Source organism: Myotis yumanensis, unplaced genomic scaffold (genome assembly GCF_028538775.1).
Source record: "Myotis yumanensis isolate MYYU_CA2020_CCGP unplaced genomic scaffold, mMyoYum1.0.hap1 SCAF_3, whole genome shotgun sequence".
NCBI lineage: Eukaryota > Metazoa > Chordata > Mammalia > Chiroptera > Vespertilionidae > Myotis > Myotis yumanensis.
Window position 1 is genome coordinate 57745979 of NW_027223754.1, and position 25995 is coordinate 57771973.

The following is a 25995-nucleotide window of genomic DNA, read 5'->3' on the forward strand; positions in this document are numbered from 1 at the left end:
GGGAAAGCTGGTTCTGGAAGGACAGTGGACGGATGCAGGCGGGTCACGCCGGCCAGCTTTCCACCGCCGCGCAAACTTGAGTTACTTTTGCGCGCGGAGGGGCACGGCTCGGGAGCGATCCGAGCTAGCGGTTGGCAGGGGCGTGGTGGAGGTAGCTGACCCGTGTCCCGTCTTCCTGACTGACCTCCAGACCCCGAACGCTGCGGAGCGGCCACCCAACGCCCACAGGAGCCGGCAGCAGCATGCAGCCGCTGCCCAGCCTGTGCGGACACGCCCTGGTGGCCCTGATCCTGGCCAGCGGCGTGGCGGGAGTCCAGGGACAAGAGAAGGGATTCCCAGCGACCGGGGCCACTCCGCCACCTCTGGGGGCCCGAGAGATAATGACGCCCCCTACAAAGACCTCCAGGACAGCAGGGTCCAACGCCAGCTGGCCGTGGTCGTCCACACCTCCGCAGACGCCTAAAGCAGGGAAGCCGGCCGGAGCTCCGCCTCACGCACGCCCCCCGCCCCCGTGCGAAGGATTCATTGAAATCAAAGAGACTTTCAAGTACATCAACACGGTGGTGTCCTGCCTAGTGTTCGTGCTGGGCATCATCGGAAACTCCACGCTGCTGAGAATCATTTACAAGAACAAGTGCATGCGAAATGGCCCTAATATCTTGATAGCCAGCCTGGCTCTGGGAGATCTGCTGCACATCATCATTGACATCCCCATCAGTGTCTACAAGGTAAAAGGCGCCAACTACTATCTTGAGGGGAGGGTGACTGGTTAGAGAGCGGGAAATGGGAAAGTCTTTGGCAGGAGCTTACTCAGGATGATTCATCCCCCTCCTGAAACTCAGTGATCACTGGGCCAAACTTCCTTCTGGTCTTCAGTACACCCTGCTAAGCATAGAACCATTGTAGTCCCAGAGGGGCAGCATCGACATTACTTGGGAACCTGTTAGAAACGACTTTGTATGACCCCACCTCAGACCTGCTCTGGGTGGGACACAATATGTTTTATTTTATTTCAAAAGCCGTCCATGTAATTCTGATGAACTGTGAAGACTGAGAAGCACTGTTCCTGAAAAATCTTGTCCCTAAGTCCAGCTCACAGGACACATTCTCCCTGCTCAAAATGTGGTCCAAAAGCAGGACTGATATCACCTAAGTGTCTGTTAGAACTTCAGATCCACCCCAAACTTATTAAATCAAACCTGCGTCTTAAGATTCTTAAGTGACTCATGAACACTATTAACCTTGGGAAGCATTTTCTTGGGGGACCCTGGTTTTAGGAAACAAATGGCCTAGAAGAAAGAAACCTAGACTGGTGAGTAGGAGAATACAGTTCCCCTGCTGTGAATGACTATACTGTTCCTACTTCATATATATAGATATATAGATCTATAGATCTATATATAGAGATATGTAGATATATATAGATATATATAGATATAGGTATAGATATAGATATATATAGAGAGAGGAGGGGGATAGAAGGGGAGGGGGAATAGAGAGATAGAAACATCAATGAGAGAGAAACATCATCAATTGGCTGCTTCCTGCACACCCCCCTACTGGGGATAGAGCCTGCAACCCAGGCATGTGCCCTGACCAGGAATCAAACCAGTGACCTCTTGGTTCATGGGTCAACCCTCAACCACTGAGCCACACCAGCCCAGTTATTGTTCCTACTTTTTATTGGATGCCTACAGTGGGCCAAGCACTGGAATAAGTGTGTCACTTTCCTTTAATCCTTCTGACAGTTCACAAGTGAATATTATTCCGTTTTACAGATGATTAATAGTATGTTCACATGCTCACAATGAGTTAGAGTTGGAGGCAGAAATCAGGCTAATCTATCAGGTTCCAAAGTGATAGCTGTACCCTACAGATTAGTTCATGGATCAGACCAGGGGCACTCAACTTAAAGTCTGCAAAGAATGGTTTCAGTAGCTAACATTGTTAAGTGATCACCATGGGCATCAGAGGAATCAGGCATGGAGAGTAAGGTCAGGACATAAACTCCCACATGGCCTAATTCTAGGTGGCTTTGGAACTCGACACATCCCAATATCTCTAGGTCTCAGTTTCCTCAATTCTACAATAAGGTTCTTGGTGCCCACTTCTTGGGGGGTTTTGGTGTTAAGAAAAATAGCCTCAGTGAAAGAGCTGGAAATTTTCAAAGGACAGTGTCAACATGTAAAACTGTTTTCCCATCATGATCAGCAACAGAAAGTCACACAGAAAAACAGAACCAAAGTGTAAAGAATGGGAATCTGTTTTGCAGATTTGCCTAAAGCTAGTCCTGGATTCAGTACAGGAGAAAAGAAAAAAAAAAAAAGATGTAGTGTTGGGAAAGATTTGTAAGGGATGCTTTGATCTTGTGGCAGGAGAAATTATCACAAGGCATGCCTTTAAATTGCCTTTCATGAGTCTCTGAAAATCCAAATAGCCATATTATAAGGGCATTCTAGAAACTTCTGAGGTATAGAGATAAAAATCAGATTACAATCCAAGCCCTAGAAGGAAATACTTGCAGAAATAAGTAGGGATAATAGAAGAAATTCTAAAATTCTGCATGGCAACTAGTGCTTATGAACTCTGAGAGTTTTCTGGGAGAAGCACAGGCTGAAATGGGCCCCTTAAATTCGGTCACAGCTCCATTTGGGCCAGAAGTGACCCGTTTGTTTCTTAAGGAGTCCCACTGACCAAATCTTACCATTCCAACTTGGCAGAGGAATTTGAATTCAACTCATCAAAATGACTTGAGAAACTGTAGAGTACAAGGTTTTGTGAGAAATTTTTAAATATGTGAAATAGAATCCCTCTAAAAGGGAGATTATATCTAGTTTTGCTAGGCTTGCACAGAATTTTGTAAAAAGCCAGCTTAGAGAGGTCCCAGTAAACCCCACATGTTAGACACCTTCCTAAGTCAGCCAGCAGCTGAAGAACTTACGGAAGCCTGGGCTGAGAGCATTTTCCTTCCGTGTGCTGCTTTCAGACAAGATGTAAGTCAGCTCTGCCAGGATCAGACTACTTTCTCCATCTGGTCATATGATTGCATTCAATAAGCCAGAGAATATTCAACCCCCAGGGTGGCACACAGGTTTTACTTTCATTTCACATTTCTTTATGATTTGCCTAGGGAATACCATTTAGTCTGCTAAAGCTGTCACTGTACTTCTGAAATAAACTAATGAGTCATTACAAATCTGGTCTTCTATAGTGGTCCTAAACAAATCCATCCCAAAGAATTCGGTCCCATCACTATGCTTGCCATCATTGAATTCTACATAGTAGTCTTTGGTTCATTTTTATAGTATGCATAAATAGGTGTCATTTGAGGTGTCATATAACAATAATGGCTACCATGCACTAGGCTACCATGTACCTTATTATGCACTAGGTACTTGGTTTACTTCATTAAATCACTACAACAAAACATGTGGTCACCACCACCCCCCACCCCCCCACCCCCCCCATTTTATGGAGAAATCACCTGTTGGAGAGGTGAAGTCACTTGCCCGGTCACACCAATAGAAAATGATAAAGGTAGGCTTGAACCCGGGCCATCTAGCCCAGGACCCGGTGGTCCTCCTCGTTCCCCTGCAGTGAGTGAGCTCAGACACGTACACCTTTCTCCAACCTGGTGTGTTGTTATGGCTGCACTGGAGAGCACTGGTGGAATTGTGAGACACTCCCACACAGTAGGATACTCGACAAGCATTTTCTGTTTTAATTTGAGTCATGCGAGAATTTCTATCTACTGAAATCCCCTTCTAATGGAGTGTATAATACTGATAATAGCTATTTACCAAAGGCTTTATTTACCAAAACACTGAATCCAGGAGTAACTAAAAGCCATTTAATGTGCTGATTGTGACACCATATAAGTAAGTTTTTTTAAATGCATTGAGAATTTCAGAGTAGCCAGGTATTCTACTTCACAGAAAGTAATTTAAGTGAATTATGCATGCCATTTAAATGTATCCTTAAATGGAGACTTGAGTCTCTAAACCAGTGATTTCTGATTTTCTGGGGTTTTTTTTTGTAGGATGTTACAATTGTCTTCAAGACAATTTATATTACATATAAATAATATGTTATATAAAATTTATATATACATTATAATTAATATATAATACACATATATATGCACACACAATTTCTGGGGGTTCATAGAATCCCCAAACCCATTTGTTGGCACACCAAATGGAATGAATCTATTCCATTAATCTGGAGTTCAGCAAAGTAGACAAACCACAAAATGTCATAGATCTTGCTGAAGCCCTAGTCCTTGAGACCGCTATGGATGGGACAGGACATCACAGGGAGGTGCTGCTGTGAGGGGCTGGCAAACCTTAGGAAATAGGTCTGCTCTGCCTTGACTTCCTCGAGGAACTAGGACTCTGGAAACTTGTAGGGACAGCCAGTCTTCTTACCAGGTCTCCTGTGTCAGGGAGGAAATCCTGTGTTAAAGGCCAGAGAGGTTCTGTAGGACAACCAGTAAACTGAAGCTGTCCAAGTGCTTCCAATATGCATGTAAACATGCTGACAATAAAAGCCTTGTTTACCTTCTCAGCAACACACAGCAGGGCTGTTACCCACTATATTGCATAAGACCATACAGATGAAAAATGCAAAATGCAGTCATTCAAAGAGAATATCATATATATATATATATATATATATATATATATATATATGCCTGGCACATAGTAAGCAAATAAATTGGTGTGTGTGTGCATGAATAAGACTGGAGATTTGTTTAGAATTTTCTTTCAGCTTTTGTCATTATAAACATGCCTATAAATAACATCTTTGTACATATGGCTTTACAAACATGTATGACTCTATCTGAAAGGTAAATTTCTAGAATTAGAATTACTGCATCAAAGGGTTGTACATTTGTAGTTCTGACAGATATTACAATATTGCTTCCAAAGTTGTTATAATCTTAGTTTGAATCAAGATTTTATATAACATCTCCATAGAGATATACAAGTATTGATGTCTATCTCTAATATTTATATAGATTGTCCAAAAAATGTATACACACTTTACAGCTGATAGCTCAATTGATGTTTCTTTTTTTTCAGATTTTCAGATTTAACCCATTGGAATTAATAATTATTCAGAGTGTGTATACATGTAATATTTACATGTATCTGACCCAAAATCCAGGGTGTAAGTCTTTGATGTGAGGATGCATCTCTCTTTATTCACAAGCTACTTATTTGTGTCCTTCCTGTACAGACTAAAATGAATGGGATAATCTAGATGTTTGTTTCCTGTGAGAGTCTATCTGACTACTAGGTTAACACTAATGTCAAAGCTGTGTGGGAAGCAAAAGAGCTGAGTGCTCTTGTGGATGCTGTGAAGGTTTTTATATTGGTTGGTTGGTTGGTTGGTTGGTTTGTCTTAGTTTGGTTTAACAGTGATATTCAACAAGCCTTGGTAGCATCTTAAAGTTAAAATTTCTTTAACTTTTTTTAAACTTCTCAAGAAGTTAAAATTTGTTGAGCAAATGATGAGGTTTTTTTAATTATTTATGGATTTTATTTAACAATGTCACTCTGTGCTCTATTTACATGCATAACTGAGTTAATGTAGTTAATTCTCAAATATAGCTTCCTTTGCCTGCAAATTGCTTTTGAAAACAAATCTGCTTGTAAACTGATAAGGTAAATATTCATATGGACATTAGTTTGATAAGGATCTGAGTTAATCAGTTGTTCAGTGGAGTTGGAGAGTTTTTTTAAAAGCAGACTGGTGACCTGCTGGAGTGCATTTAGATGGCTGTGCTGTTAACATTGTAGGTTACTATTAGAAGCAAGAGACTGCCTTCATAGCTCTGAGAGGCAAAACTGCCGATGTTTAACGTTTAACTAGTTTAGGAAGGGATACGCCTAACATTAAAATGCTGGCATGTCAAAATGTGGAATTGCTTCACTGAACCCACAAATGAGTTTTGAATCAAGTGACCTTGTCAGGTAATCAGATATTTTCCTCTTGGGACACGATCCAAACTATCTTTCTGAGCAAAGTCACCTTTCTCACTATCTGATCTTAGACTACTTGTAGTACTTAACAAGTTTGTGTGTATTGACTAGTTTCATATCTTAGAAGTAAAAGTTAATGGAACTACATAAAATTTAATTTTTGAAGTTATAATTTTCTGGTCAGTAAGCAGAAGTAATGGTATCATTGGTTAGGGGAGTCTAATTTCTTCCAGGATAATAACAGTTTCTATTTCCAGTTAAGTAAGTGAGATCTTTAACTAATATTTGAATATTCTGAAATGCTTTAGTAGAATTTTGAACCCAAAATGGAACCTAGATATGAGGAGTAAACTGGTCTTGCAAGGCGTGTCACTGCCCGGGGTTGGAGGGGGAGGGGAGGGAGGGCGTTATCAAACACCTGGGGGCCTTCCAGTAAGCCCACAAAAGGGGGCAGAACCATATCTGCAAGACAAAGAACCCAGAAAATTATAAAAAGCGAAGCCTCAGCATGTTACTTCCCTCTGATTTGGAAATTATTCCCAGAGTCCACTAGTGTTAATAAGTGGGTTCCTCCCTTTCTCTAGGAAGCGTGCTTGGTATTTCTTTGCTCTTCTGCAACAGATACTTTTGAGATTCATTTATTTAAAGCAAAAGAAATTTTAAGGAGAACCAATTAAGCACATTTAATGCATTAGCTTTTAAAAAGTATTAATAAAGAGGAAGAGTATTACTTTGAATGACCTCAATTCAATTGTCAAATAAAACTAACATTCCTACCCACCTAGCACAGTGCCTGCACTCGTCAATACAAGTCAAGGACTGGTTGACAAAAGATATTATACATTAGACATAATGACAGTGGGATTTCTCTAACTTATATTTTTATAACTGTTCAGATGAAAAAGAAGGGGGAAGCTTGCTCCCCTTTCTGTATGAGGATATTGGTCATAAGTGATTAACAGGTCTATAATAGAATTCAAATAATTCAGAAACTCAAAACTTCATCTTCCCAATTTACTGCTTCACACATGGATTCCCATGACAAATCGGTTGGCAAACACTTGGCCTTGGGCAATGAGAGGTTCTTTAGGTTAACTCCATAGTGCTTCTTGTGTTTGCCTTTGATCTACAGCTTGGTCACTTCATAAATCCAAGCCTTTTAAAATGTTAAGGAAATGTTTCTTTCAACGTGGTAAGGCTTCATATCAAAGGCTTTACACTTTTTTTGTAAACGTCATTCAAGATTGAAGATATTTCCACTGCTGTACAAGAGGAAGACATAGCCAAGACTCTGTTGTTTCAGGGCCAAGACACCATGTTCTTCATTTCACAAAGAAAACCATATAAGGTTATCTCCGTGTGGCTAATATGCTATAGTTGACTGTTTTTAAAGAAACATGCCAAATGCTAATAAGTGATTAAGTGCTTTAAAGGGTGTTGACAGATAAAGCCTGAGCTGAAATAAGATTCAAGATGTAATTTATGATGTGAAACATTCTCTTTCAGTCCTTGACAAAGTTAAAAAGAGGTTGGTTATGTTTGGAAGATAGCTGAGTATGGTGTATGGGTATATAGTTGCCAACAACTTCTCTAATTTTAGACTTCTTTTCTTTCCAGTGCTTTTATTTTAGAGATTTTTTTCTTTCTCTTTCTCTATAGATCCACTGGTAAAAATGTAAACAAATAAGAAAATGGCCAAAATGTGGTGGTAAAAGAAAGAAAGAGGATCATTCTTGAGTCAGAAGTTTATTAGCAAAGTTGACTTTACTCAAGCAAATTCTCTGTCCCTGAAACTCACAGCCATAGTCCTGTGTTCTGTCCGGTGTCCCTTCTCTACTTCTCTCTTCTTTAGCCCGTCGTAGTTTCCAGAAGGGAGGAAAACCTACTCTGGATGTTTAGATTGCACAGTGTCTTCTTTCTTCTCACTCAATGCTTTCAAGTCATTTTAAAGGGATTTTTGGATGCTCTAGCAATCAAATGTTTTATCTTAGTAACTTACCAGTGACCCATAAAGAAATCTCTGAATAGAATAAAGTTTAAGATGTACAATTCCTTAATAAGTTTTGTTGAATTCATTAAGTTTGAGTCTCTTTTTGAACTATGAGGCCATCAGATTATAATTCTTCAGTTTCTTCAACTGTCACAGTGATCTTCTCAGAAGAACTGGCACAAATAAGTGACTCTAATAATAAGCTAGATTTGTAAACAGCATTTCTTAATACTCTTTTGATATACTTAATGTGTCAATGAAAGTTTTTAAGCACAAACTGTAGATGTATATTTTAATTCAGATGATAAGAGAGTAGAAATCCATCTATTTAGTTACCTGTTACAGACATGAGAATAAATTTTATTATAACACTGGTGGGGAAATGTATTTAAAGTGAATTTGAATTTCTCCTATGACAAATTTAATTTTTATCTTTTTTCTATCTGTTTGCTACTTTTAGAGATTTTGTTTTAAGTGCCGGGGTATTTCCCAACATCTAGAAGGGTTCAGGAATTTGGAGAAGATGCTGAAGCATAAATTAATAAAGAGACTAGAAATATAATATCAATTTGTAATCCATGGGGGAACCAGAGGAAGCTTAGCTATAGGAACCAAGTTCTCCTGAATCTTCATACCCCTTGCTCTTTATTAACACAAATTGTCCTAAGACAAGGCAAATATACATATCAAAGGTTAAGGTTTGGTATAAGGTAGGCATTGTTACTTTTGGGGGAACTGCCTTCAGCTGTTCAGGTGTTTGGCCAGTAGGAGGCAATAACATGTAGATTCAAATGCCCTCAGCTGTCTGGCAACAGGCAATAATATTTGCAAATCTTTAGGTGTGGGGAAATGCCCTTAGCTATTCCAGCAGCAGGTAATATGTATTCAGCCCTGCTGAATCCCCAAGTTCCATCCACCTTTTGATGAAACTTGTATCTATGACATGCTGGAATTAGCTTCTGGCATTAAGGACCTTAGTTCATATACATGGAGTCATCACTTAATTTCAGCAAGCCGTAGATTCTTTTCAGAGTTGTGGAAAGCCCGGTTTTGTGGGCGTACATGCAAGAGATTCCTAGGGAGAGAGCCTCTGTTTTGCACAACTCCGGGAGGCACTGCTCATATTCTGGTCTATTAAGTGGCACTCCTGGGGGACAAGCTGACATTATCTCTGACCCACATATTTCTAACCCACATGGCCCAATCTGTAAGAGATTAAATGCATTTTAATGGATGCAGGGCGGAACTTATAATTGATATTTGTCCTCTAGGGTACTGGTAAAATGTATGTCAAGAAACTATTTTCTATGCACTTGACCGGCAGCTTCCCTTAATTCTCTCTGTAGGTATGAATACAAAAAGAAAAGGAGCTCTGACAAGGAAATCCTTGAATGAGAGTGCCCTACATTATTAAAATGCTAATTCACATGCAGAAAAACTCTTATCTGCTTCAGGAAGCAGAGATTTAAACACAGAAGAATACACCCTATTCCAAAGTTGTGGAACACAACTACTCCATTATTTCTCTCTTTTGACTCTTACTGTAAAAACATAATACAGTCATTTGAAACAATTGTTCACAGTTCATCATGAGATGGAACGAATAGCAATCTGGCAAAGTAATCCTGGTTTGTCTTCGTTAATACACCGCTCACCCGCCCTCTTAAATGATCATCTCTTGTAGGGTCCCTATACTTTCTGCATCCATCTCCACCAAATGTGCAACTAAAGCTTCTCATAGAATCCCATTAGATAGTGAGAAACACTGGGTTCTGTTTTGCATCACTCATTTCCTTGACAGGTTTGAGTAGGAGAGAGAGGGTAGAAGAGGAATTTTTACTTTTGACCTTTTCCAGCCTGCTTGGAAGGCAGAACTCCAACAATAGAACAGCCAACCTTCACACCTCCAGGCCCTGGCTGTCTGTGTCAAGAAAATCTGATCATCTCAAAGAGGGGAAGACATGGATTAGACAAGACAAAAAAATGCAAAGTTATCTCAATTCTCTAAAGAACTTGTTTCAAATATGAGAACTGAAAAGCTCATGATACGAGTTTCATAAGATTTGCTTTCAAATGAAATTCATTCATTCATCCATTCACTCAATCGTTCACCTACTATTCAACAAGCATTTAAATGAGTAACCACTGTATGCCAGACACTGTGCTAGGCATTAAAAATGTAGTAGAATATTCTGAAACAAGCAGTTAAAACTCAGTGTTAGCTCTTAATTAAAAAAAAAGAAAAGAAAAAAAATGGTATATATGGTTAATGAGGCAAATGAACATTTGTTAGTGTAAGATGGTTAACTTTGGAATTTCCAAACTTTATGGGGCTTGATTCCTTTGGGCATTAAGAGTGGTGTGTATTACAGGATTTTCTCCACTTAATTTCTCAAGAATGTAATTTTTAATTAAAAAGAGAATTGAAAAATGTAAATCCCTACTTGGAAAGATTTGTAGGACTCACTTAATACCCTTAAAGAAAGGATATTTATTTCCTGGTCATGTTATTTATTCTTTTATAAATAAAAGTAAACAATTTTATTACCTAAAAATAATTTTATAATGTAATATAAAAATAATTTATTTGGATTCTGGGTTTTTTGTTTGTTTATTTTTTCCTTTCTTAAGCAGCTATTCCAACCTAAAGTTATTAAACTATAGCCATCCTTGAATAGAAACCTTATAATCATTACGGTCATGTCTTTTTTCAATCTAGTGATTATTTATGTAATTGTGTTTATTCATACAAAAGAAATGTGCTAGAGAAGCAGTATTAGCCTAGGGCCGTGGTCGGCAAACTCATTAGTCAACAGAGCCAAATATCAACAGTACAACGATTGAAATTTCTTTTGAGAGCCACATTTTTTAAACTTAAACTATATAGGTAGGTACATTGTTATTAACTTAATTAGGGTACTCCTAAGGCTTAGGAAGAGCCACACTCAAGGGGCTAAAGAGCCGCATGCGGTTCGAGAGCCGCAGTTTGCCGACCACTGGCCTAGGGAAAGGAGTTAGCACAAGCATAGGCTATCATTTGTCAGATGGACCTCTTACTGCTTATAGGACCCAAAGTAACCAAAGCTCTCCCTTGGATGAGCCATCACAATGTGAAAACCAGCATCAATTATGGGAGTATATTCTAACCGGTTCACCTATGCTAAATGATAGGTAATAGATATTCAAACTTAATTTTAAACAAGACCTAAAATTTAATTCCTGTAGCAGGGACCTAGAAAAACTTGTTTGATTACATGTTTGATTTGTTTTCAGAATTCAAACCTTGCCCTAAGATAGCTAATTTAATGGGGTGAAGTCCAAAGAAAAAAAGAAGTATAAAGAATAAAAATGCCGTTGTTGGATTTATAGTTACAGTTGATCCCTCTTGCAATAAAGACAATCAATCTCTTCCCCTAAGAGGAAAGCTACTAGTATATTGTTGGACTTCAACTTGTTAAGTGTTGGATGTCATTATTTTTGTCACTAAATAGTGAAATAATTAATTTCCAGGAATTATAAAAATCCATAAGAACATTTTTAAACCAAATTTTAAAGAGGGCATCTTGATTGAGAGTGATATTTTTTAAACTTCACAACTTTTCTTTCACCCAGTGCTTTGCTTATCATTAAACAAGAAGTTGTTGTCTTTGCATTTTAAATAAGCTCCAAGCACTAAATGGCTCAAAGACTTTCTTGATGGAGGCCACTAAGAAAGATATGAGAATCAGTAATGGGAACGGTTTCTGCTATAAGCTATCTGGCTCTTCTCGGTGGATCCACAAAGCTTTTTGATCAGAGAGAGGCGGAGACTGTCAAAGTCATCCTCCTTCTCACTACAAAATAATAGAAGTGACAGTGAGAGCTCATCTTTTGTGGCCCCTAAGGACCAGCAGCATTCAGGCCTGAGAGGCAGAAATCCTGAAAGCTGATAAAGGCTACTGTTCCCTATTTTGTAGTTCCTTTTCTTTTGTAAGCGCAGATTAGAAAATTGTAATCTCTCCGTTATGATTAGCTTTCTGACTATCTCTGTGTTGAACTTGAAGAGAATTGTTATAATTTTCAGTTTGTGTTTCCCTATCCTCTGTGATAACTTGGGTCAGAGGTTGAGCCGCAGGCCTCCCAGTGGTATGAAGGGCAATAATCCAGTTTCAAGGCTGAGCCAAAAACAATAGTAACCACAAAGCGGGGCCCGGACTCAGTGCAAAGCTCATTTTCATTGGCCAGACTTCTTTCCCTTCAGTGGCCTGGGAGCTCATTCATCTTAAACCATCTGATGGCTGTACTTCTGTGATTCTAATATTTGCATACTTGGAAATAGTTTGAGACAATAAAATACTTGAAACTATCAAAAATATTGGACACTATGTGAATAAAATAGGTTCTTAGAAGAAAGTTTTACTCTGTATCTAGATATTTACCATTGTTTGACACATAGCCCTGGGTTTAAAAATACTAATAGTGATGTTAATTCTAAACATTCTTTTTTTCTAAGATCAGCTTCTTCAAAACACTAAGACTCTAGAATAAGACCACATGGGTTCAAATGTGGATTTATTACTTAAGTGAGTGACCAAGGATAACTGTATTAGCTGTGGAATGATGAATAGCAAATTACCCAAAAACTTAATGGCTTGAACAATAAGCATTTATAACTCACTCCAAGTCTGTGGTTCAGGAATTCAGGAGCCACTGACTCAGGTTTCTCATGGGGTGCAATCAACATATTGGCAGGGGTTGAAGTCATCTGAAGGATTGCCTAGGGCTGGAGGATCTTTTCTTTAAAAAAAAATTTTTTTTTATTGACTTGAGAGAGAAAGGAAGAGGGAGAGATAGAAACATCAATGACAAGAGCGAATCATTGTTCAGCTGCCTCCTGCATGCCCCCCACTGGGGACAGAGGCCACAACCGGGCATGTGCCCTAACATGAACCTTGACCTCCTGGTTCATAGGTCGATGCTAACCACTGAGCAACACTGGCTGGGCTGAAGGATCTTTTTCATTCGCACACCAGGCAAACTAGCACTAGCTGTTTTCAGGAGGTCGCAGTTCCTTATCATGTTGGCCTCTCCGTAGAAGTGAGTGTTCCCTGGATGGCAGCTGGCCTCCCCCAGAAAGAGCAATCCAAGAGAGAGCAAGGAGGAAGCCTAATGCCTTTCTTTTATGAACTCAGATGTCACACATCATCACTTTCACCACATTCTGTTCATTAAAAGCAAATCATTAAATTCAACCCACATTCAAGGGGAGGGAAATGGTACTTCATATTTTGAAGGGAGGAGTTTTGTTTTCTTCTTATTGTTATTTTTTCCTGATACATCTAAGGACAATCAGTATAATGAGACAGAATAGTGTCTGGATAATTTATACCAAGCTGGGTCTGACAGAGCCCTTGTAACCGGCTGGAACCTATTTTTTCTTATGTTTCCAAGGGCAATTGGCAGTTCTTTCAAAGCATCTTGAGTTCATTGCTGGTTCAGACCTGTGATACTTTGAGTCCGCCCCATTTTAAGAAAGGGCTCCACTTTTCGCATGATAAACCTCTTTGAGTTTGCTGACTCCTCACATCTGACATCCAACCCATCAGCAAGTCCTGGTGGCTCTACCTTCAAAATATATGCAGTCTCTAACTCATTCTCCTCAGCCCCAGAGCACCACACAGTCCAGCTCACCACGACCTCTCACCAGCGCTTCCTTTCTTGACCCCTTTCAATACTACATTGAGCACCCACAGTGATCTTTTTAAAAACATAAATAAAACCATTCTATTTTCCTTTTTTAAAACCTTGCAATGAATTTCCTCAAAACAAACAAACAAAAACAAAACAAAACACATCAAGCAATTTACTCTACAACTTCATCTTCTGGATCACTCCTCAATAGTTTCTGCCCCTTCCAGCTCACCCAAATTATTTTGACCTCAGGATCTTTCCACTAGCTCTTTCCTCTGCCTCAAATGCTCTTTGCATGGCTTACTCTTTTATTTTAGTCAGGTCCTATTCAAATGTTGCCCCTTCGGATAGACCTTGCTGAGAGGCCTACCAGAGAGTGTGGGGAAGCATGGGTCTTGGTTGGAAAGTCTGTAAGAAGGAATCTCTGAAAGGTCAGTGGCCTCTGCCTTGACTTTTCCAAACAAGTATGAATCCCTGGGTGTTTTACTGGAATCTCTATGTTTAGACTTCAAAACATCCTTACTTAAAGAATACTTTTTCTAAGGATACTTACCCTGCTGATAGTATCTAGAGGTGAATTTTATTTCAAGCTGTGCTATAATAAAAGCCTAAGGAGGCAGGTAAACAGGGCTGTTTGGTTCCTATAGCCAAGCAGCCCTTTACCCCTCTCTTTCACAGAAACATGTGTCAGAGTAATCATTCATCCATCACTCAGGGCAGTGATAGTGAACCTATGATACGTGTGTCAGAGGTGAAATGCGAACTCATTTTTTTGGTTGATTTTCCTTTGTTAAATGGCATTTAAATATATAAAATAAATATCAAAAATATTAAGTCTTTGTTTTACTATGGTTGAAAATATCAAAAAATTTCTATATGTGACATGGCAATAGAGTTAAGTTAGTGTTTTTCAAAATGCTGACATGCCGAGCTCAAAAGGTTCACCATCACTGACTCAGGGTCTGCTGGTCAGCCCCAGTAAGAAAGCATCCCAAATCCTACCATACTTCCTTAATATGATGACACCCCCTGTGTTATCATCTTCAATATTTATGTGTTTTTTGTCTGCCTCCCTTACTAGACTGTAAGCTCCATAAAAACAGGGAGTTTTCCTTGTTCATTGATATGATATGCACCCTGACTTCAGAATGCTGCCTGGCACACAGTTATGAGTCAATTGATTAATCCAGAAATCACTAGTCGGACCTACAGATATATTTTGTTAATACAATGTTACCTGACAGTGTTTTTTAAAAATATTGTTTAGTTGACAACTTTTATAAACTATGGGATTTCATATAAAAACTAGAGGCCCGGTGCACAAATTTGTGCACCAGTGGGATCCCTCAGCCTAGCCTGGGGGATTGGGCCGAAACCACCTCTCCAACATCCCTTGAGGGGTCCTGGATTGCAAGAGGGTGAAGACCAGCCGAGGTACCCCACTGGTGCATGATTGGGGCAAAGGAGGGATGTGAGAGGTTGGCCAGCCAGGGAGGGACCATGGGAGGATTCTAGGGCATGTCCAGCCTGTCTCACTCAGTCCTGATAAGCTGGACCCCAGCAGCAAGCTAACCTACAGGTCAGAGTGTCTGCCCCCTGGTGGTCAGTGCACATCATAGTGAGCGATTGAGCGGCCTTAGCATATCATTAGCATATTACACTTTGATTGGTTGAACAGATGACCAGACACTTAGCATTTTAGGCTTTTATTATATAGGATTCCCTGTTGGGGCTAAAAATTAAGAGGTTATTTTTTTTTGTTTGTTTTTAGAGTCCTTTGGCAAAAATCATGTCATGTTTACTAGCAGCTGCTCCTTTTAGACAGGATTTACCCCAGACCCCACCACCCCCTATTGTATTCCTGACACCAATGACCTTCTTACCTCTGGTTCCCTTCACTACTCTGTATTATCTGCCTGGCCCTGCAGGCTTTTAGGACCCTAGAATAAGCATATTTATGGTAAGTTTTCCAATATTTGTCCTACATATCAATGCAATTTTTCATGTAAAACTTATAAATGAAATTGGTCCCATGTTGGATTTCCAACTCATATTCAGACACACATTTGGTGCCATTCTAGTTATAGAACAATCACCCAGCTTAACAAACTTTACAAAGAACTTTCACTAATAAAAGGAAAGACTCAATTGTGTTTCAAAATAGTTTTTACTTTTAGAAGGTTATTTTTAAAAACATTAAAAAAGAAAACATAGATTTCAAATACTTTTCTTTATTTTCAAAACCTCATGAACATTCGATCCAGATGTTTACCTAAAGTGATTCATTTACCAGTGTGGGGCACACCCAGTTGTCCTAGAAAAGAAAATAACTGAGTTTAACAATAGATGGTTACATAGTCTGAAGTCAGATCGAGAAAATACATATATGTATATACAAGCAATAACTATGTCTTTTTCCTCATTGTATAACCAGTTCCTATGTTTATATTAGGGACTTGAACATATAGTAAGCATCTGCTATTTCTCCGGAACTATATTAAGCAGTTGCAGAACCCATATTCTGTAAAATTTCTAGAAGTGCCAGACAGCAAAAACTAAACAAAACAAACAAGTAAATGTTATAACATAAGCAATAGGAGTTGATAAGTACTATAGATAAAAAAGAAAGTGGAGTAGGGTAAGTAGAAGGGGATGCCTGACTGATTACTGCTCTTAATAGTGTGGTCAGGGTAGGTCATGTTAAAAAGATGATATTTGAACAAGACCAAAGAAGGCAAGGGAGTTTGCCCAGTGTATCTGTGGGGAAAGAGACTTTCAGGATAAGGAAAGGTCTAGAGTAAAGTCCAAAGGCAGCAGCATGCCTACTCAGGCTGAGTTACTATGCAGTCAAGTAATTGACTAAGGTAAAGAATACATTCTTTGTTCTTTACCTTAGTCAATTACTAGGTAAACTGACCAACAGGAGAACTGTGTTCTTCCTAACTAAGGAACATTTATCACCTATTTTTAATTAAATTATTTTAATTTTACCATGACCTAAGCATTGGGGACTCCATAACAGTGTAAGAGACATTCATAGAACTTTAGCTTCACATTTGTAAGGGGAGCTGGCCCCAGTTGGCCCCTCAGTGGAAATCTTGACCCTAAGCTACTATAGATGCATAGCAAACTCTTATGAACTGGCTGCATTTTCTTTTCTTTTTTTCAATATATCTTTATTGATTTTAGAGAGAGAGGAAGTGAGAAAGAAAGATAGATAGAAACATCAATGAGAAAGAAACATTGATTGGCTGCTTCCTGCATGACCCCTGTTGGGGATGCCACCTGGGCATGTATGTGTCCTGACCAGGAAACCAACTGGTGATCTCCTGGTGCATGGGACAATGCCCAACCAACTGAGCCACACTGGCCGGGCTAGCTGCATATTCATTATTCCCAGCACACTCTCCTGTTTCATATATCAAACATTGGTGCTTTTCAAAGGAGTAGTCCATGAGGAAAAGAATAAGAACTGAAATTTGTTATCTTACTCTGCATGTTAAGTACTCTCTGCTACATAATGCAGTTCAGAGGGGGACTCATGAAAATCTCCCTAATAGAGCTTCATGTCTCCTCAATGCAGCTACTCGCAAGCGGCTGGCCCTTCGGAGTTGAGATGTGCAAGCTGGTGCCTTTCATACAGAAGGCCTCTGTGGGGATCACTGTGCTGAGTCTGTGTGCTCTGAGCATTGACAGGTAAGAGCAGATATTTAAGTCAGGTATATCCTGAACACTCTATAGTAACTGCTATGTTACTTAGAAAATAGCTATAAAATTCACTAAAACCAGGCTCTGCCAGATGGACAAACACTTCTATTTCGCTCTTCAGGTATCGAGCCGTTGCATCTTGGAGTCGAATTAAAGGAATTGGGGTTCCAAAATGGACAGCAGTAGAAATTGTTTTGATTTGGGTGGTCTCTGTAGTTCTGGCTATCCCTGAAGCTGTGGGTTTTGATATGATTCCCACTGACTACAAAGGAAGACCTCTGCAAGTCTGCATGCTTCATCCCATTCAGAAAACAGCCTTCATGCAGGTAAATTTTACTCCCCGCCCCCCTCCCCCCGCCCGCCCTTTCTGTTCTCGCCTTAAAAATATTTAGCTATTTTCCCCCTGATTTCTCCTCCTTGGAAGTTATTGATTTATGACTGTCCTTGGCATAAATTAAGAGTGTAGGTCCCAGGACTGAGGGTTAACAATGACTAACGACCCAAGCTGCAAGAAGCTGGGTGCCTATTTCTCCAAGAATCCCCTGGCATTCAGAGATACAGATAAACCAGGTTCACATGAGAAAATCAATCTGAATTTATAGCTTTTCTACTCAAACCCCACAAGGACCAGCAACTACTACATTTTTTTGCATAAGACAGCACAGCAATCATCAGAGGGAGTAGATAGTGCAGTGATTGATCAAGTAGAAGTTGCCCTGGTATAGATGGATTCTGAATGCAAGCCTGTCCCCTCTAAAGGGAAAGCTATCGTTGCAAAGAAGCTTTCATCTTGGCCGTTTATTCAAGAACGTTTAATCAGGTGATAGGAAAAGGATGCAATGCTGGTCACCAGAAGATAGATCCTAAGTGTAAAAAGCTCTTCCCAGCAGAATGAGTGAAGAAGAGTTCATGCAAAGGGGGCTCATCTAAGGGTCACCAATGATTATTTTCCATTTCATATCTAAGAAGACTATATAAAACTTTATGAATTCTATATATTATGATAATCAAAAGATTAAAGAAGGATATTAATGTAAAATTGGGAATGAAATTGCTGTCTTCTTGTTTCTTATTAGTTAAAAGAGGAAAAAGTATTGCATTGATTGTATAAGTTCTGCTCCCACACAGACATGTCTGGAGTAACAATTTTTAAAAAGAACAGAAAAAAAAAAAAGAAGAAAGGGTCGCTTTGATTTTTTTTAATTGATTGGTTAGATTTAGACATTACAGAGCTAAATGATTAACATAAACCTTTTTTTGTATCTGTTTTTCCCATGAAATAAATGTGTTAAGAAGTGAAAATTTCCCATAAACACTATGATATTTTTACATACTCAGATGTAGTATTTCATACAAAGAATAGCATAAGGAAAACTAGTTTGTGTGAAGACAAAAGTATCTGAATTACCAAATATTTTAAATTCTGTCTAGCTGATTAAAGTTTAAATCATATTTATAGCCCATTGCTTTCAAGAACTGAAATGCCTTTTAGGAAAAGTTTGTTTTATTTAATAGCAATACATAATTATTTGTTCATATGTGAACTGAAAGAGTCTATATAGTGTTTATAAAATAGATCTACAGCACTTTAGGAAATAATTATTCCATGATGATTTTTTTAAATTTAACATTTGCTATATAGAATTTTTTTACCGAGAATATTAATCATGAAATTCTCTCTTCCCACAGACTCAGATAGAGAGCAGACAGACAGCTCTTGTGGGAGGGTTATTGGGGTGGAGAGATTGAGGGAAAAAAAAGAAAGAACTGATGGACATGGACAACAATGTGGTATTGGGAAGTAAGGGGGACTAGCGGAGGTAGAAGAGAGTATGGGGGGCGGGGATAAATGGTGATGGGAAAAATAAAATAAAATAAATAAAGATGAAATTCTCTCTTCCCCACAGTTTTACCAGAAAGCTAAAGATTGGTGGCTATTTAGTTTCTATTTCTGCTTGCCATTGGCCATCACTGCACTTTTTTATACCCTGATGACCTGTGAAATGTTGAGAAAGAAGAGTGGCATGCAAATTGCTTTGAACGATCACTTAAAGCAGGTAAGAAAGTAGAACTATTTCTAACTCGTGATTATAATTATGATTATGGTTGTGAATAACAAAAGTATTATGATGATATATTAAAATTATTATATACTAGAGTATATCTCCTTGTTCTTGCTCAGGTATTTTTCTTATATTACCTATCTAGACATAGTCTATATAATCTAAAGAGTCTAGAGAGAGCTATTACTTTTCAAATATGAATCTCTAGTCATTTTAGTTTTAATTCATATTAATTATTCAATTTAAAGCTCAGTGTCCTGAATTTTTGCAAATGCCACTGACCTTTGTATACAATATTAAATATTCGGTTTGGAAAAGGAGAACACTGTGATTACAATGAGCCATCATCTCAGGGTCTGACTACCTTTTTATTTCAGAGACGGGAAGTGGCCAAAACAGTATTTTGCCTGGTCCTTGTCTTTGCCCTGTGTTGGCTTCCCCTTCACCTCAGCAGGATTTTGAAGCTCACTCTCTATGATCCGAGTGATCCCAATAGATGTGAACTTTTAAGGTAAGGAAACTAAAATAGAGACAGTTTTGTAAATAAATGCCACGCAGAAATTTTCATTAATCCTTTTCATAGGCAGAAAGAGAAAGTAGCATTTTTCTGATCCTTAGGGAGCAATTAAGATTCCCACTTTTTACCTTCACTTCTATTTTAAAGGAAAGAGTAAAGGGGGCTTAGGAGAACACTGGGAACAGAGAGCCAGAATTATCCACATAAGTGTGTGGCATGCTTGGAAATATCCAGTCTGATTCTCCTTTGCACATTGTAAAATATCCCTTTTCAGCCAGCCCCAGCACTTCTAAATACAATTTTATTTTAAAGGGGAGAATTGGGCATGGTATGAGGGAGGGTGTGTGGGATGGCAGAGACAGAGAATAAGAAAAAGAGAGACAGAGGGACAGAGAAGTCACTATCAGCAAAGACCAGTAATAAAGTCAAAACCATTGTGTATATGGGTCATTTTTTTCTTCATAAAAACACAACAGTCTGTAAAGAATACATGCTCAGAGCAGCATATTTTGCACTGACAGGTTTTGGGTTATTTTTGCAGCTTTTTCTTGGTATTGGACTACATCGGCATCAACACGGCCTCCCTGAATTCCTGCATTAATCCAATAGCTCTGTATTTGGTGAGCAAAAGATTCAAAAACTGCTTTAAGGTAAGAGAGTATTCCAAAATAAAATGGTCTTTTAAATCTGGTTTCAAATATATCTCTTCTAATCTAATCTAATAAAAGAGAAACATGCAAATTGACCACACCTCCACTACATCCCAAGCCATGCCCACCAGCCAATCAGAGCGACTATATGCAAATTAACCCAACCAAGATGGCGGCCAGCAGCCATGGAGCTGGAGCAAGCAGGAGGCTAGGTTGCCGCAGTGATGGAGGAAGCGAAGCTTCCTGCCTGCCCTGGCTGGCTGTGGCCTCCGCTCAAGGCAACAAAGTTTCAATTATAGAAGATAAATAAATCCCAGATACCTGCTTCCAGCCAGCCTCCACTGGGAGCTTGGGTGGCTGGGGGTTGTGGCCAGCCTGCAAACAGCCATCAGCCCCTCACCCAGAATGGCCAGGCACCCCAGTAGGACCCCCCCCACCCTGAAGGGGTTGTGGCTAGCCTGCAAACAGCCATCAGCCCCTCACCCAGGCTGGCCAGGCACCCCAGCGGGACCCCCACCCTGATCCGGGACACCCTTCAGGGCAAGCCAGCTGGCCCCCACCCATGCACCAGGCCTCTATCCTATATAATGAAGGGGTAATATGCAAATTGACCCTAACAGCAGAACGACTGGAATGACTGGTCACTATGACACACACTGACCACCAGGGGGCAGATGCTTAATGCAGGAGCTGCATCCTGGTGGTCAGTGCATTCCCACAGGGGGAGCTCTGCTCAGCCACAAGCCAGGCTGACGGCTGCCAGTACAGCGGTGGTGGTGGGATCCTCTCCCGCCTCCTCAGCAGCTCTAAGAATGTCCGACTGCAGCTTAGGCCTTCTCCTCGCTGGCTAGTGGACATCCCCTGAGGGCTCCCAAGCTGCCAGAGGGATGTCTGACTGCCAGCTTAGGCCCAATCCCCTGGGGAGCAGGCCTAAGCCAGCAGGTGGACATACCCCGTGGGGTCCCAGACTGCAAGAGGGCACAGGCCGGGCTGAGGGACCTCCACGAGTTCACAAATTTTTGTGCACCGGGCCTTTAGTCTATTAATATTTCTATTCAGAGAGCTCTAGTAAATTTACAGTTTTCCCTTGTTATTAGACCATGGATGATTTTTTAATATATGACTTTTGCCCTAGGTGGTTTGGCTCAGAGCATAGAACATTGACCTGCGGACTGAAGGGTCCCCGGTTTGATTCTAGTCAAGGACATATGCTGGGTTGCGGGCTTGATCCCCAGTGGGGGGGCATGCAGGAGGAAGCCGATCAATGATTCTCATCATTGATGTTTCTACTCTCTCTCCCTCTCCTTTCCTCTCTGAAAATCAATAAAAATATATTAAAAAAATAAATAAAATATGACTTTTGCTCACATATCACTATAGTTGATTTCCACCTAGTCAACCACTCCTTACTGCTTCAACCAATCAGTTGTACTTAGAATTGCTTAGAAAAGTAATAAAAATTACATGCTTTGATGTCTGACAGACATCATGTGATGAATAAGAGCTAAACCTGAATTAAATGCACTCATCTCATTTGGAGTAGATTTTGGACTGACTGTGCAGCACAATTTGAAGTATAACTACATTGGTCTCTTTTTCACATGGACATGAGAAGAGCAAATCAAACAAAGAAATTGAATTCAGGTTCTAGCTCTTCTTTTCCAACTTCTTAACAGGGATGTGCTACTTGATGTGGAATATGTTTAGTTATTTCTCATCTGGCTGCTTGCATTGTTATATTCATATGTCCATCCATTCACTCCTTCGATAATCTAGCATAGAAAAAAGTATTTCCTCCCCTTCAGTGGGAATGATCCATTTGTCCCTGGTAGTTCATTATTGGAAAGTCAAGAACTTAGCTTTCTTGTAAACTCTAAGGCAGTCTATAAAAGTCTTTGCCCACCCATAAGCTCATAGATTTTAGAGCTAGGAGAAAATGTACATTAAGATCAACTCCCTCATTTTATAGAGGAGAAAACAATGGGCCTCTCATTTCCTTATACATATAGATTTTCAGAAAACAAACAGAATAAACAAAGTTTTGAATATTTAAAAATCCAGGGAAAAAATGGATAAATAAAACTGAGACACTTATATACTTTATAGTGTATCATGTAACAGTATTGAATAGGCACACGAGAACAGCATGTGGCTGAAAACACTGGCAATGTAATATTAAGTTCATTGATATGGAAAGATGTCTATGACACTGTCAAGTGAAAGAAAGTCAACTGTGAATAGTACATATAGTACAATTTTATTAAAATTAATTATGCACATAATTACACACACACGCTCATGTACAGTCATGTATATATATGTACATGGTGATATTTCTGCTTACATTGGAAAAAGTCTTGATTTACATATTTATAAAAAATTAAGAGTATTTCTCAAGTAGTCAAGGGTAAATATGAAGAATTAAGAGTGGCTTCCTTTTTTATGTTAATTAAAAGGTGGGAATTTTAATTTTATACATTTTTCCTTCTTTGTATCTTCTGGCTTAAACATAATTATCATAGGCTACTTATGTAATTGTATGTTTTTTTAAAATATCTATTTTTTATTGACATCAGAGAGGAATGGAGAGAGAGATAGAAACATCAATGATGAGAGAGAATCATTGACTGGCTGCCTCCTGCACACTTCTCACTCAGGATGGAGCCCACAAGCAGGGCATGTTCCCTGACCGGGAATGGAACCATGACCTCCTGGCTCATAGGTGATGCTCAACCACTGAACCATGCCAACTGGGCTAATTACATGTTTTTAAGTGAAAAAATAAGAGAGCACAAAAGTGGCCCAAGAATTCCCAATCATGCAAAGAAAGTCAGAACCCTAGGGAGTAGGAGTCGCGACAGTATAACTGATGTAAATATATAATGAGTGCCTTTGTTTTGTGCAGTCATGCTTATGCTGCTGGTGCCAGTCATTTGAAGAAAAACAGTCTCTGGAGGAAAAGCAGTCGTGCTTAAAGTCCAAAGCTAATGATCAAGGATATGACAACTTCCGTTCCAGTAATAAATACAGCTCATCTTGAAAGAAGGAATCATCATTTAATTCCACGTTCCTCATTTTGGACAGAAGTGATTAAGATAATGAGGCATTTGCCAAATCAAAACAAACTGTGTGTTTGCACAACACAATGGAAAAATTTAAGAGTGATTATCTTCTTAACACTCACAGTTACACATGACATTGTATAAGCTGTTTACAGTCTAAAAAGAAAAGCAGTGAGAATTAAGAAAGCTTCATTGTGAAAGCTCTTAATTTTTTACAGTCAGCACTTCAATGTAGCTCTTAATAACTTCTAGTATATTCATACATCACTTACATTTAAATTGAGCTCACTCAGAATTTCTATTAAAGAGATTTATTTTTAAATTAATGTGAATCTGATTTAAAGAAAAAATGTGTCACTGTAAAACAGAATCTTTAAATGAAGTTTAAATCAATTAATTAAAAGTTTTAATAATTCTATTTAAAAAACTCTTTTATTAATAGTGTCACACCATTGGTTGGACTATTATTGGATGCAAAATGTATAAGCAGTTTAGCTGGTGTATGATGTTTTTTTGACATTGGAAACATTTAAATGATCAGAAGGAAGTATCAGAGAGATACAAGTTTTTGAAAGTCATTTAACTTTTTATATTCAGGTGAGATCAAATGTCACAAACAGAAAAAGTCGAGAATACTGTCTCAAAAGGCTACTTTAAAATCTCTCATTTAAGAACTCTGCAAAGAAAATGCTACCTACAATTTGTTCAGGATTCTCAAAACATTCTTCTTTTAATATTACTATTGTAGTTTAAACACTAGTTGTTTAGTTTTCTCTTCAGTAAATACTTTGCTACAATACACAATGTGTAGATGATTAAACTAAGGGCAGGTCCCAGGTTCCTATCCTTACAATGGAGGGATGCCAGTAACCGCACGATGGACAGAATGTGACTTGCCTGGAGCAGTGTTCACATGGCAAAGGAGAAGGCAGCACCCTCTCTCACTCCCGCTGTAGATAAAATGGTTTCTGGCATATGCATAAAAGTTAGAGTAATATTTTTTAAGATCACACAAATTAGGCAATTTAACAGCTTATTACTAATTTTTATATTATCTTTGTAACTAATAGAAAAAAGTTCTTGACGTGGTGCTTTTCTGTCACAGGCAAAACTGTCTTTTTGAGACAATAAGAACGTCCTACTTTGTGCATTCTTGCTTAATTCTTTCATCTCTGTAGCAAAATGCCCTATGTTAACTTGGGATGAGATGTGTGTGAAAGCACAAGAGAAAACGAAAGAGAGAGGAAATGAGGTGGGGGTGGGAAGTAACCCATGGGGACAGAGTCCCATTCTTAGCCTCACTTTCGTCACTGCCCGGTCACATAGATGCAAAAGGTCCTGATTCGGTTCCAGCAAAACACAGTGCAATGTTCTCAGAGTGACTTGAGGAACAAATTGGTCCCAAGAGCTTTAACTCACTCTTAAAATATAACAGAGTTTCCACTTTATTTTCTTTTGGTAATCCAGGGCCACATGTTGGAAATAAACTGGCCACATTGCTTTCTGCCAGCATCTAATTGATGATACAGCCAGCCCAATCCCAACGATATGGCCCCAAAGAAAGGACAATAATTAATTCACATGCCACCTGAATTCTACTTACAAATCCCTCACAGTCTTTTTTTTATTAATTTCTTCCCAATCATTGCCTGTTATCACAAAAGACATTTCAAACTTTGGATTTTAAGCAAAATAAAAAAAAATAGACTAATATTTTCACAGTTTGTTAATAAATTTTTATTTAAGTTTTAGCTAATTTTTATTATCATATACTGAGTTTTGGTTTTTCTCCTCATTTACATCCTTAACAGTCTTTCTTCATGTCAGAATTGTGGTCTGTAAGCATTTTGCCACATCTTAAAATTGCACACAGAGTTTATAAAGACACTATTTTTCATGAAATTGTGTTCAGCAGCTTTTCTAAAAATGTTTGGTGAACATGATTTCTTGGCATAATTAAGATCAAGATAGAAAAAGTTACCACTGTTTAACCTTAAGACACATTTCCTAGTATTAATTGTATAATATAGTAACAGACAAAATGTTAACATGGGCATTAAAATGTAAAATATTTATAAGCAATTTTAGCCTATTTTCTCCTTTATACATTGCTAATAGGGGTGCATGTTCAAACACCTTTGAGTATTGACAGCTTATATATGGCCAAAGGGCTATAGTTTGTAGCAAAGCATGTATATGCTGTGACTAACTTTAGAAAATTGTAATGATCATGTAAAATAATTATATATTTGTTTTTCTGTAGTCACTTAAAGTGGCAACTATTATAACCATGGACTCTTTATTATGAAAACAAAATTAATAAAAATTTTAATTGTTTTTAAAAAATA

At 38.8% G+C, this 25995-nt stretch overlaps 1 protein-coding gene across 1 annotated transcript; it reads left to right on the forward strand.

Annotated features, from left to right (window-relative positions):
* EDNRB (endothelin receptor type B) lies at nt 1-25995 on the forward strand. The gene is made up of 7 exons (XM_070408891.1): nt 1-728; nt 17231-17343; nt 17477-17681; nt 19263-19412; nt 19796-19929; nt 20477-20585; nt 23491-25995. Exons 1-7 carry the CDS (start codon nt 243-245, stop codon nt 23623-23625), a joined length of 1332 nt encoding a protein of 443 aa, XP_070264992.1. The 5' UTR covers nt 1-242; the 3' UTR covers nt 23626-25995.

What these genes read in the sequence shown, in the direction of transcription:
- EDNRB (XM_070408891.1), top strand. Translation starts at nt 243, where the DNA reads ATGCAGCCGCTGCCCAGCCTGTGCGGACACGCCCTGGTGGCCCTGATC. An exon ending in TGTGCTCTGAGCATTGACAG is followed by an intron (nt 17,344 to 17,476) that starts GTAAGAGCAGAT and finishes TTCGCTCTTCAG; the next exon opens with GTATCGAGCCGTTGCATCTT. An exon ending in AATAGATGTGAACTTTTAAG is followed by an intron (nt 19,930 to 20,476) that starts GTAAGGAAACTA and finishes TTATTTTTGCAG; the next exon opens with CTTTTTCTTGGTATTGGACT.